General features: G+C 34.1%; 1 protein-coding gene across 1 annotated transcript in view; it reads left to right on the top strand.

The window, feature by feature from the left end:
* The first annotated feature begins 1,209 nt into the window (after positions 1 to 1,209).
* The window catches only part of LOC119639604, a 47,320-nt gene continuing 35,208 nt past the window's right edge, over positions 1,210 to 13,321 (top strand). Inside the window, exons 1-2 of the mRNA XM_038037088.1 lie at positions 1,210 to 1,617; positions 7,715 to 8,338. Coding sequence (XP_037893016.1) covers positions 1,524 to 1,617; positions 7,715 to 8,338 — 718 coding nt within the window. The 5' untranslated portion in view covers positions 1,210 to 1,523. The remainder of the gene's footprint in view (positions 1,618 to 7,714; positions 8,339 to 13,321) is intronic.

Raw genomic sequence — 13,321 nt, 5'->3', positions numbered from 1 at the left:
CTTATTCTTAATCCGAAACGAGAGTAATAGAAAAGTGCTTTTGACAAACACTTATAAGCCAACGACTGTTGACGTTCACAGGATAGACTTGGAAAGGACTTTACCACGACTTTTCCTGGCATGATAAGTTCTGGAAAGATAATTTACTTTAAGGTAAATTAATTACCCCCCCTTCCGTCCGCCCCCCTCCCCAAGTCTACGCCTGTGGTTACGTAGTGCAACCCCATTCCTTAAATTGATCGACAGTTTTCCGAATGTCCGTAAACGTACTTTTGCCGAATTTTATATGCTTAAGAAGATAGATAAAAGAGAAGCAATAAAAATATAAATAAAATTTTATTTTCTATATCGTCGCTGCATAAATATTCACCTCGAGGATATAAGAAGCGCTGCGTACATTATTTCCCTTATCTATAGTTTGAATCTTCTTAACGTTGTCGATAAGGAAAACAGATACAGAAATAGAAATTGAAAAAATAAAAAAAGATCGAAAAACAAAAAAAAAAAAAAACAAAAAAAAAACAGGGATTTTTCTGTTTATTTAATGCTTTTGCTTGTTTTTCATTTCAGAGAAAATGGAGCAAAACCACTTTGCCGCATGTAAGGAATGTTTAAGGAAGGATTCTATGTTGAGTTGAATTAAATTGAAATGTCTACATTTCACATACTTCTCAAAATATATATAAACAAAGGATGGGAATAGCTAAACTAAACTAAACTAAAACTCAACTAAACTAAATTGATACGAAGCGGGAAAGCGACTACACTTCATATGTGCTTTTGTGCGCGTAGTTGAGAAGGGAGGGGACACACTACAAAACGCGCATCATACACACATGTAAAAAGCGTAAAGAGTAAAGGAGCTCAGCAGCAGAATGATTCAAGAAAGTGTAGCTACAGTATAAGGAATTAAGCTATACGTGTGCACTAATGAATATCTATTCAAGTGTATCCTGAAATAGTGTTATCGACAATTCTCACAAATGCCAAGTTATTTGACAGTTAATGCCTGCATGAAGAAAAAACTTCGAATACATAGCAGCTGCTCAGACCACAATTGTATGCACAAGCGATACAAACCTTTACAACAATATGGTTAACTATTTTGATAATGAATTTTAAGTTAAGAGAGATAGAGAGAGAGAAAGAGAAAGAGACAGAGACAGAGACAGAGATAGAAAGAGGGAGAGAGAGAGAGAGAGAGAGAGAGAGAGAGAGAATGTCATACAGCAATGGTACATACAACAGACAAACACACCGTAGTAAATATCAGTGAACAGCAGCTATAAGTAGCAAGGCAAGCAGCGAATGCCTTTAGTTTTTAAGGTGGTCAACTGTTAAGTTGCAAAAGGAACAGTAAGAAATTCTTAACGCACAATCAAATAAACAATTTGAAATACCGCCCATCGTCTCAAATGAGGAACAAAGACAGCAATTGCTGCTGATTCTCTGCGTCAGGATAAAATGAAGGAATGTGATTTGAAGATCAAATTTATTCGCGATAGAATTGAAATCGTTAAAGGATGAGGAGGAGCACGTTGAATCAGCAAATTTCATTTATTACCCTCCATTTGATGACCTTTGCGGCACTTGTTGGTTCGCAAAATCAAATCGTTGGTAAGTAAATTCGATTACCTATTGAAATGTATATATACATGATAACGATGCACATAACAGTCAATCGACAGTGGCTTACATTTTCTGAATTGATTGAAACATATCTATCCATTTGTCTATCCCTTTGATATCTATCTGCCTATGCATACTTTTGTTTAATTTATTCATGTATGTTGATCAAGTTTAATGCATTAAGATTTTCTCGACTACACATGTTAACTGTGGCAAATGGATTTGATCATTCTCAGAAGAGGGTGAAAAAAATAGTTCCAGTTATAATAATTTTTGCTAAAAATAGATTGGCGGGAAATTCATTTCGTACTTCTACTAATGACAAATTATTTCATTTATCAAGTCAAGGCAAGCAGGTGTAATGTGCCATGTGGAGTTTGATTATTTGGCTTATTTGGGACAACTTTCATTAGTTGCGAAGTAGCTTAAAGTGAATAAAGTGTAGTGGATAAAGAGCATATTCAAGACATGGCACTTTGTATGAGCGCCAGAAAGGAAGCGACGCATCGATTGCTCGTGAAAATTTTTATGACACGTTGCCAAGTGAAGTTGTGAATGTTCGGAACTGCGAACGATTCTTTCCTAAACTTTCTGTTCTGGAAATATTAGTTTAAAAAAAAAAAGTACTCTGTGCGTTTTGTAATTACAGAACAACTCGGCATCCACCGTTCAACTGCTCAAATATTTTATTTGAAATACGGCAAAGCTTTCGCGCCAACGCAATAAATCGAACCAAAAATTTAGATGGAATAAAATCATTTATTGAAACATCTCCTCCATAAACTTTCGCGCAAAAATTGCGACTCTGTATGGTAACAGAGTCTTCTTGTAATTATTTTTATAGTTAAAATTTATGCACAAGAGTGTAAGCAATTTTACTGTGTTAAGGTTGCACAGCGTAAGTCTCTAATATTTGGAACCTCTTCACAATTTACGCGAAACATCGCGAAAAGTTAAGCACTATAAGGAAAACAGTAATTATTATGTTGATACGTGAAGCATAAGAATGTTTTTTTATAACAATGATTATCTTTACTACTTGCCTTTGGACGATATAAGCTCTTGAGTTGAGCCCAGTCTCGTGCAAGGATTTTTTTGACAAATAAATCTTTATAAGGGCGAAAAACATATCCATTTTGGTATTTTAGATAAGCGAAAAAGTGTATTAAGGGAATTGTTGTAGCGTAATTAGGGGTCGATCTTGGCTGATGCTAACACTTTGACTTGCTTTTATTGTTTATCTAAATAGAATAATTTAGTAAAGCCTCCAGTTTCAATCAATTATTCGCATCATTAAAAATCTAAAATGTTTCATATAAAGTAGAAATGAGGAGGTCATTAAGGCAAGTTGTTGTTCTTATGTAGAATATAATCTAGATGAGAAAAAGTACATTTTAATTAAGATGAGAAAAGAAAAAAGACAACTTAGTTAAGGAGAGCAGTTTAAATGCTTTATTAAAATTGCGTGGTAAAAAATTTTAGATTAACTTCACATACTCTTTGGAACATTGCCAAATCAATTGTTTTTCATCTCTCTTTCTCTCTCTCTCTCTCTCTTTTTTTTTTCAGGCTCTTTTAAATGTACAAATGCAAAAGAATACGAACCCTTGCTTCTCCCGTTAACATTACGAGACGTTAAGGCGGTCAGGATTTTGGTCTTTATTTGATATGTGGATTATTACACATAAGTCAATTAAGTTCATTCTTTCATTTTCATGGGTCGACCTTGTTGCATAATTATCCCGGAATATTATGAAAGCAGATGAAAAGTTTTTAAGATTCCCTTCGATTTTCCTGTGCCCTTTTGAAAGGGCATTTAAAGACTTAGCCACTTAGCAAAACGATAGAAGTTGACAATCATTTTAAATGAATGGCTTGAACAAGCATGAACAGGCGCCAATTCAGTTCCACAAGTCAAGTGATATAAACAGGGCTCAATATTTCACGTATTCGTACGCTCCAACTATTCCGACATGTTTTCGATGCATTTGCTTTCACTTTAAACCTTTTTTTATTCACTAACACATGCAGATAACTAACTATACATCAATGTTTTGTTTATTTTCTACAAAGAGTTAGATTAAGGAATTTGTGTGTTTGTGACCCACTAAAGCCAGATATATAAGTATTTCCATCCATGAATAACAAATTATTTAAATTGATGTTTTACAGGTACGCAACCTTAGATTAAATGCACATGTACACGTATTTGTTCATTTACAAACATTGTACGAATAGAACGAGACTCGGAGCCAAAGAACGTTAGATACATTTACGTATTTTAACAAAACTTTGCATATATTTTAGTTTAGCGTTTAATATATTATTCTGAAAGTTTTTGCAATAAATAGTTCATTTCAACACATGTGCATATATACATACATACGTGTGTGTATGAGTTTTCATACATTATTAAAACTAATGCTAAGTTTATTACAAAGTTTACATTTTCATATGAATTCTCTACAAAAAAAATAAATAAATAAATAAATATATGTGTGTGTGTGCGTATGTTTATGCAAGGACAAGTGAACATTTGAAGTTTGTCTATCGTTTCTTGTTTATATGATATATGTCTCCTTAAGGGGCATAATAAGTTCGCCAATTGTTTGTAACGTATGCATTGAACAACCGATAAAATAGTGAAGATCACGGGCGGTGTACGTCTTTTAATCGATGCCTCCATTTAATTACTTCAAAATTTACCATAAAATGTTATCAACCTTGTTATCAATTCATTTATTCTTCACTTCAAGAATTAAGATGAACTGGAGCTGCATATAATGCTTACTCTGACAGACAGTCATTTTTTCTTTTATTATCATTTCAATGAATTAATGAATTTTTAATATCAAGTAAAATGTTAATTATAAGAGGACATAATGCAGACCTGTAAACTGTGTGATTAAAAGAAGCAGCAGTTGTCCCAGGATGTGAAAATATTTGAGATAATAAGTTCAATGTCACCTTCGACAGTTATTCTCGGCTAAAAGGCAGAGCTTTTGTCTTCTTAGCAAAAGAAGCCGACTGTTAAAATGCAAATACCTTTGGAAGCTTTGCTTTAAACGATTAAGAGACACTGTCTGAGAGATTATCTGAGTTAGACTGTTGTATGTACTATTAAAGTCAGTTCAAGACTAAAAGTTTTTGACTTGATCAAGATGTGTTATTATTATCAGGCACTTGAGGGGACAAACGATATCGACTAACAACTCAATAGTCGCGGATTTGAACATCAAGTGCGTTAAAATTTTCAGTTGAACCTATAGCCCTTTCGTGCTAGTGCTTTAAGACTTTTGTCTTTTCATTTATTTCTCTGGCTATTATTATAATTTACTTACGCCAAAGAGATTTTGAGAGCATTTGAACACAGTTTGGTAAAAATTTAATTAATACTTTTTTTAAAAGCTAGTTTTGTACGGACTAACATAAGCTTTACACCCACTCATCATTCAACTGAATTAACATCTGCCTCTCATTATGCTTAACTATCCATGCCAGATAAATATCGTTTAAATTTTGACTCATTTGGCGAAAATATATTACTTATCCCCTGGTTTATTTTTGTTTGCCTTTGTATTTGTTTGAATTCGTAATTACGATGAGTGCGCACTGTTCATTGTTGTTTCATTTTTGTTGCCTACTTTTATGATTAAATTCATTTATCCGGCTTTGTATCGCTAAATTGTGATTTAAAACAAAAAAAACAAAAAAAAAAAATAAGAAAGAAGAAAAAGGAAAAGAAACCCTATTTGGATTTGTGTTAGTGTGTGTAGTCTAATTAATTAAATTAATTAAATCCATTATACATAATTTGAAAATAATGCCATATTTCCTCGTGTATTAAGCTTGGGCGCGTTATCCATCACTTTACCCGCTATTTGGCTTTGTTGAGTTAATTCTTTCATTTTGCGGCTCTGACATATCCATTCTCCATGTCTTTATGTATAATGCCGAAAGTGTAAATAATTTGTTAATAGATAGAATCAATTGAATCAATTGAAAACCTCCCAGATTGAAACTTATACAGCAATGAAGAGGAAAAAGAATTCATTACACTCCCAATTCTCATTGTCAGTGTCGATTGGCTTATACAGAGAGTGCTGACAAATCGCCTAAAAGTATGATTTGAATTATAACGCGGCATTTGCTGCAATATGAATGAATTGCTTTTCGCTTTATCATATAATCGAATATCGTATGTAAGCTTTTTCGGGTAACTATTAAGTGCTACATCACTGACGATTCGAAAGCGAAAGCGGACAAAAAGTCGACCAAAAAACTTAATATTTTTTGATCCTGAATCTATAAAAAAACTAATGCTTCACTTATACATAAGCGTAGTGGGGAGACATCTTATTTCAATTACTGCAACTTTTTCCGATAAAAGATAAACGTATGCTTATCTTAACTTCAACAAACAAATCATTTTATAGCAAAAAGCGATTCCGAACATTTATCCAATAATAATAACTGGCATTAAATTTCAAATCCATAACTGAGATTCATTCATTTAAATTCATTCCTTCGTAATATGAATCTTACCGATGACGTATTTATTTTTGCGATGATTTTCAAATTTGTGATTTTCCGTATGTTGCTAATAACATTGAGGATGTTTCAAAAGGGTGTATCGCTTTAAAACCATCTCGTAATGAGGTCATTGTTCTGCGAGCTAAACGACCACAGATGCCGTCCTGGTAAGAATAAACATGCATCAATTAAAGGTAAAAGAGAAAAAAAAAAAAAAGATGCAGTTAGCGCTATTCAGCAACACATCCTTTCACCGTAATACTGGAACAAGTAACATTTTTTAGAAAACCGAAATTATCCTCTTACACCGGCAGCCTAAAGACCGCATTAAACTGTCACTTCTGGTGATTGCAGAGCATATTCGTTTATTTCTTTTGGGTTTCATGAGCGAAACATGTGACAAATTTCCTGGTTTATGCATCTAGAGTGGGGCCATTACTTGCGAAATTAATTTCGTTTAAAAAATCATGATCTCATTCAATGCATTTTCTGCACCCGATTAGCGAATTTACAGCGAATGTGTCCGATATGCTCCTAGTGTTTGTTTATCAAATGTCAACGCGATAACAATCGTATGTTGACCGTTGAAAAATGCCGCAAACTTTAAAGTGATGCGTTTTGTTGAAAGGGGCCCCATATACGATATGTAATTAAAAGCGTCCTTCAACGAATCTTCAATCACTTAATTGTTTCGCCCACTTTCTGGCAAAATAAAAACACACGCAATCTTACAAATAAAAAATTTGAATCGTTTTTTACACAATTCTTTTCAGCCTATTTATGTCTTCATTCCTTGCTGCTCATTCTCATTCTCCATTCCATAGTCTTTTCTAACAAGTAGAGTAACTACATGTGTAGAGATTATTTACTGATTTAGAAATCATCATTTTTTTAATAAAGTTACAAAAATACTACCAAGAAGACAAACTTATTTAATTTGATGGATCAGAAGGAGTAAATGCAAATGTCGCGAGAAAGCTTTTTCATACGCCAAGTTCTAAGCAAGAAAGTTATTAAACGAAAGATGAACGGATGAACAGAACCTAAGGAAGACTCAAGAACCTAATGCAGGTCGAGTAGGTGGCAACCGTGTGCATGGGTTCAAATTTCAGTGTGGCAGAGTTTACTTTGATAACTACTTTGCCCTTTACCGACTGGACATGCAAGCACCAGGCTACGCTCGTCTGCCTAACTCATTTTCTTTACACCAAACTTAAGTCATTTCACTAGATATGGGCTTCGTCTCGTAGGCACGAAACGTGGCTGTGGGTTCATTGTTTTCGTAATAAGTTTTAGCAATGTCCGTATGCCGTTCAACCATGTATGTGTTTGATTCCGCAAATAATGGCGAGCTCCAAACGATATATTGAAAAGAAAATTTGATCCAAATCTTAATCAGAAATGGGTTTTATTTATATTTTACTTTCGGAACCGCACAATATATTTACGCCCTAGAAGAGACAACAACGTTAAAATAAGCTAAGCATTTTTTTTTTCTTTTTTTTTGTTGATCTATAGATTAATGAGTTTTTTTTTTTTAATATTGTTACAGCTGTAGTTACAAAAACAACGGGAACAGCCGTCGCATCAGAAACACCAACAGCAACAGCAACAGCAACAACAGCAGTAAATTTTCGATTCAATGCTTTCGTTTCGACGCGTAACACATCTACACTGTTGGTATCACCACCATTGGTATCATCCTCTAGACCGTCGGCCTCATATGAGCGAGTTGAAAATACAAGAATGTCTTTATTGTCATCATCATTTCCACCAGCAGCGAAATTATCATCATCATCGTTGGTGTTACCGTTGTCGCCGCTAGCAGCATTGTCGACTTCAACGGAGGCGTATTCTGCGTATACAACAGCAACAAGGACAACTGCAAGCTCTTCTGAGAGAAGATCTTCATCGTTTATGAACAACAGAAGCAAAAGCATTAGCAGCAATAGTAACTTTAACGTTAATCCTTCAAATTCTTATCATATATCCACCTCAACTGGCAACAGTATATCAAAAAGCAGCAGCTCATCTCAACATGTTAACAATTACAGATTGACAGCAGCTTTGGCAGCACCGTCAGGTGCTACATCATCATTCAAGAATGTGAAAACCACAAGCAGAAGCAAGTTTCCACTTGAATTTACTTACTCTAGGACTCACTGGACATACACAGGTGAGTTGATGTATACTGTGCACTGCATTAAAATTGAATTAAAATTCAAGTGAATTTAACGATTTGGGTTCCAGTCATAAGGACTTTCATTAATTACAAAACAACTTTTACACCCTTCACAAACGCTACACTGACCTTGACAGCGTATCTGCTTATTCGTTATCATCGCTCAACTACTTGCTGTGGTACTGTCGTGAACGGACTTGTTCTTGCATATTAAGCCTTGCAAATTTTATTTTCAACATCAAATCCCTCCTTTGAGATGTCTATTTTTAGTCAATACTTGTATGTAGATCATCATCACTGGGGATTATGATGTTAGAAATTTGTTTTCGGTTCGAATCTTGCAATTTGGTCACCCTCTCACCTTTTGGGATATTGGCAAACATTTGTTAACAGGTCATCATTACCTTTTACGACATTGGACCTTTGTTTTGGGTTAATATCGTTCAGTAGGTCAACGTTCCTCTTGGTTCTTGGCTTGGATCAACCATTGCTAGCAGATGATCGCTTCAATTGTTTGAGCAAGGGACAAGTAACAACAGTCTGTGTTCACTTAGACTGGAATTGTAAGTAGAGTAATATATCTGAGTGCTTAGCTACCCCACAGCCTTCAACGTGGAGGCAATTTGGATTTGTTCTCAAAAGTTGAAAGTTTTTCTGTTTATTTATAATTAAGACTTAACTAAGTCAACGTAAGATGATGTATGTGTAAATTGTTTATAACTGCACATATGTGTATGTGTACATGTTTTCTAAAAAGTGTTGCCATCCTTATGTTACAGGCAACATGGTTAAGAAACATGTTGCTGCGAAAAAAAAGCAACTTTTTCTTATTTTATGCGTTTTTGCTGGAGTGGGAGACATATCCAGTTTAACAAAAAAAATAAATAAATAAATAAATTTTATAAATGAATCTCTACGAAAGTTAAGAAATTTTAGAAACTATAAATATGGTTTCCCCCAAAGCGATTTTTCGCCGAACTCTGTTCAGCCTTTAAAACGATAGCCTTCCACGCACATCTGCCCAAATGTCTGATCAAAACAAACAAACCGATAAAGTTTGCTTTTTTTGATCTCATATATCCCCGCAAGATACAGATACGGTCTAGTGCAGTGACTAAAGCAACGCAGAGAAGACTTGGGAAATCTTTATATGAATTCGACCTTTTCTTTCCAGAACTTTCCATTGTCTCCTTGTCCTCATATTACTGATCTTTATCTATCAAGTTACTCGTGTCTGCATGAAGCAGAAGTAAGCAAAGGCAAATCTTTAGAAAAAAGAATTTAGATAATTGTTAAAATGTGAACAGTTTTTTTTTTATGATACAATCGTGGACATTTCCAAGTAGAAATGTCTAAAGGAAGATTATAATATTATCCGCAAAAAACCACAAAAAAATAACAGGTAAGACAATTATGTTCGGCCGTGACCGAATCTTTTATATCCATCACCGCGATCCTAAACAATAGGACACGATCTAAACTTTCATGCCCTATTATATTAGTCGACTTTTTCCATTTTTACAGATATGCTATAGCCTCGTCCATGGAATATACGCTCAAATTATTGTGGATTCATTTGCTACAGTTTTTGAGTAATGAGCAAAAAATCAATTTTTGATTCTCTTTAAAACACAGAGATGTTCTCACTTTACGTAGCATAGTAGGCGAGTCGTTCCATCAATTTGACGCATTTTCAACACCAGCCTGCGTACAACAACTTCCAATATTTCTGTCATATTTGAAGTCGATAGCCTTATTTTTGCGAACAAGAGAATGTCTACAACAGACATTACGCAGACGGACTTGCTTAAATCGATTCCGAATTTGATGCTGATCAAGAATGTATATACATTGTCGGATGTCTGACGCTTCCTTGCAGATGGTATAAAAGTGCTCTCAAAAACAAAACATTTTCTTTTTTATAGCATCTCCTTCGTCTCACCGTTACCGATACCTTGGCCCTTAATCAATTGACTCGAAATTTCGTCTACAGCTTTGCAATGCCACATTGTTCTCTAGTGAAACATGTCGGTTTTTATACCCTGCGTCACTTGTGGCATAAGGGCGAATTAAGTTTGTGCACATGTGTGTAACCCCCAGAAGAATTGGAGGTATTATAGCGATCGATCTAATATTGTCTGCTCGTCTTTTTTTTTTTTTTTTGTCTTACCTACGGGCCGCATTTTTTGAGATCTTTTGACGAAATTTGCTACATTAAACTCTTTTGGCCCAGGGAAGAACACTATGGCAAATGGTTCGGATCGGACGACTTTTTCGAGTGCCTCCCTTCTAACGCTTTATTTTGAAAAGTCGTTATATAAATAACAGTAAACCGGGCCGTGGTCGACTATACTGTTTATACTTGTTTTACTTCTCACAACAATTATAACTCGAGAAATGGCTTTCACTTGAATTTTTAAATATGACGTCGCCCGATTACTAAACAATTGTATGTATAGAAGAAAATTGTGTAAATAGCTGAAAAGCTGAAAATATGTATATAGAATGGCACACGTCTTCAATTGCCTTCCATACAAACGTTCTTACAGAATACAAGCTTTCTTATGTCAAATACATTGTTCGAATACATTGTATTTTATGGTGATTGATAAAAGAACAATGGTTTGTCATACGAATTCATTGTGATAAGTTTGGACGGCGTAAATTTATTTTTCGGACTCCTCTCCATACCAGCGTTCTCATAGAAAGTAAGCCATGACATGGAATTGGGATATAATTTTTGAAAAGTTGAAATTTGTCTTTATTGACACGAAAATGGATAAAGAATATTCTTAGAAGAAGTGGTTTCGAATATTTGAAGTACGGACTTGCTTAACTGTAGGATGTAAATATGATTAGATTAGAACACCATACCATTTAATTTACACACTACAAGTTCAAATTATTTAACGCGTACTGAAGAACCTTTGCATTACTAATCGAGTTAAAGAGGAAAGGCATATTTTTACATCATCAGCCAATTTTTTTTTTTTTTTTTTTTGCACGAAAATCCTTTTAGAATGATGGAGGGAGGGCTTTTCATTCATGCTAAACAAATTTCGAATTTTCTATCGGCGAGCTGCCAAGTGTTCAAAAATTGTTATTTTTAATAACATATATGGTTAGAAGTAAGAGAAGTAAGTAAGGCGGCTCGCCATCATTTTGCGGCTATCGCTAAAAGTCGTCGTCACTTAAATTTTCAAATCGTTGTTAAGTCGAACGAGAAACTGATATCCAGTGGGTATCCTTTAACTCATTTTAAAGAATCTGTGCCAATATAATATTGACAGAAAGATATTTTCTCCTCCAATTTTTTTTTTTTTTTTTTTTTTTGGTTTTCCAGTTTATTTTATTTATTTACTTTCTTTTTTGTCTTCTTCTTCTTCTTCTGCTTTAACGATTATACATTATCCTTCAAAAGAAAACCGCACTTTATAAAATTTCCAGCATTCAGAATTGTTGGCGGAAAACCTTAACGCATTTCATGAATGAAACTCTTTTTCAAATTTCTTTGCATTAACAAAAGAAAGAAAAGTGAAACCATTCATAACTGTGCTTCCTTTTGTTATCAAATGCTTGGTGTTTTTTTTCTTTCTTTTTTTTTTTCCCCCATCTAACGCCCTTCACTGATGTTGGCAATAAAGCGAAGAGAAGGGAGAGAAATTTTAAATATTTTAGTATTAAAATGAAATAATTCTTGAAATCTATTGAATTTATTGGTCTATCTTACTTGATTTTTTTTTTTAAATATTTTTTCCCCTTCTTTGAACTGTGAGCTACACAGTAAATAGAAAACAAAAACATATCTCTATCATTTACTATACAGCTAAGGATAGAGTAATATATTATTCAGTCTATTAGAGGCGGGAGCGAAGAACACCATACATTAATAAATATTAGGAAGAAAAAAAAAAAAAATGAATAAATAAATAGAACACGTATTTATATTTAAAGTGTAAATAAGTTAAAATTTATATCATATTTATATTCACTTTTAAATTTATGGCTATGGAATCACTAATAACGCAAATATACCTTTGCTTTAAATTACAATAAAATTTAAAATTTTTATACACTTCCCATATACATAGAATAGCAAGAAATTAAATTAATTGTCAGGATAGAGATGGGTCCCTCTTCACTCTTTCTCACTCTTTTTATATATTTCTTTCAATATCGTTCAATTATCAGTTACCCTAGCATAGGTAGCGTGGGAAAGAGGTGTGAAGACAGCTCATCTTTTACCAAAGGCAAAAATGTGGAACGCGTACCGTGGGCTAACTTCACGCTAGTGAGAAAATAATAAAAATGAAAGTTCACTCGATACATCACAAAAACCGTTGCATGGAAAATGCTCCAATGCGGTCCAAGTTTACGAAAGGAAATTTTTTTATTAAATCATTTTTATGATCATAAAATTCTAACAACTTTACCTTGTTGCCATAAAGAGGGTTACTTTTTATGAGAAGCCTTGCTTAGCATGGAGATGGCTCTAGATGTTTTACATGGATACATGCCGTGAAAGCTTAACTCCACAGTGCCCGATGCCGCACCGAGTGCGAACACTCAGTTGTTATGAAGATAATAGTTACCGCATAATGAGACACTAGTTGCCGCGAGAAAAATGACGAAGAGTGATACGAAAAATAAACCAATTTAGTCCAATTTAACTTTTGTTGACCAATTTTCATTATAAACTACAGAAAATTAGATCGTGCCGCCATACAAGGGCGAAAGTTAACAAAAAGTGTTCTCATCCAAATCAAATTCTCTACGCTCATACCACAAATATCACCAAATTTTTGACGGAAGATATTAAAATTGGAATTGCTTTTATTTATATATCCACATCGGCATATGTGATTCAATTCATATTTTATTTGCAATGGGGTTATTGGTTTCAGTAAAGCGAATCAGCGAACCGAATATAACGAAAATATTTCGAAAAATCACGATACATATGTAAAGGTTGAACGC

The sequence above is a fragment of the Glossina fuscipes genome, unplaced genomic scaffold (genome assembly GCF_014805625.2).
Source record: "Glossina fuscipes isolate IAEA_lab_2018 unplaced genomic scaffold, Yale_Gfus_2 0, whole genome shotgun sequence".
Taxonomy (NCBI): domain Eukaryota; kingdom Metazoa; phylum Arthropoda; class Insecta; order Diptera; family Glossinidae; genus Glossina; species Glossina fuscipes.
This window is presented reverse-complemented; position numbering and strand designations above follow the sequence as displayed.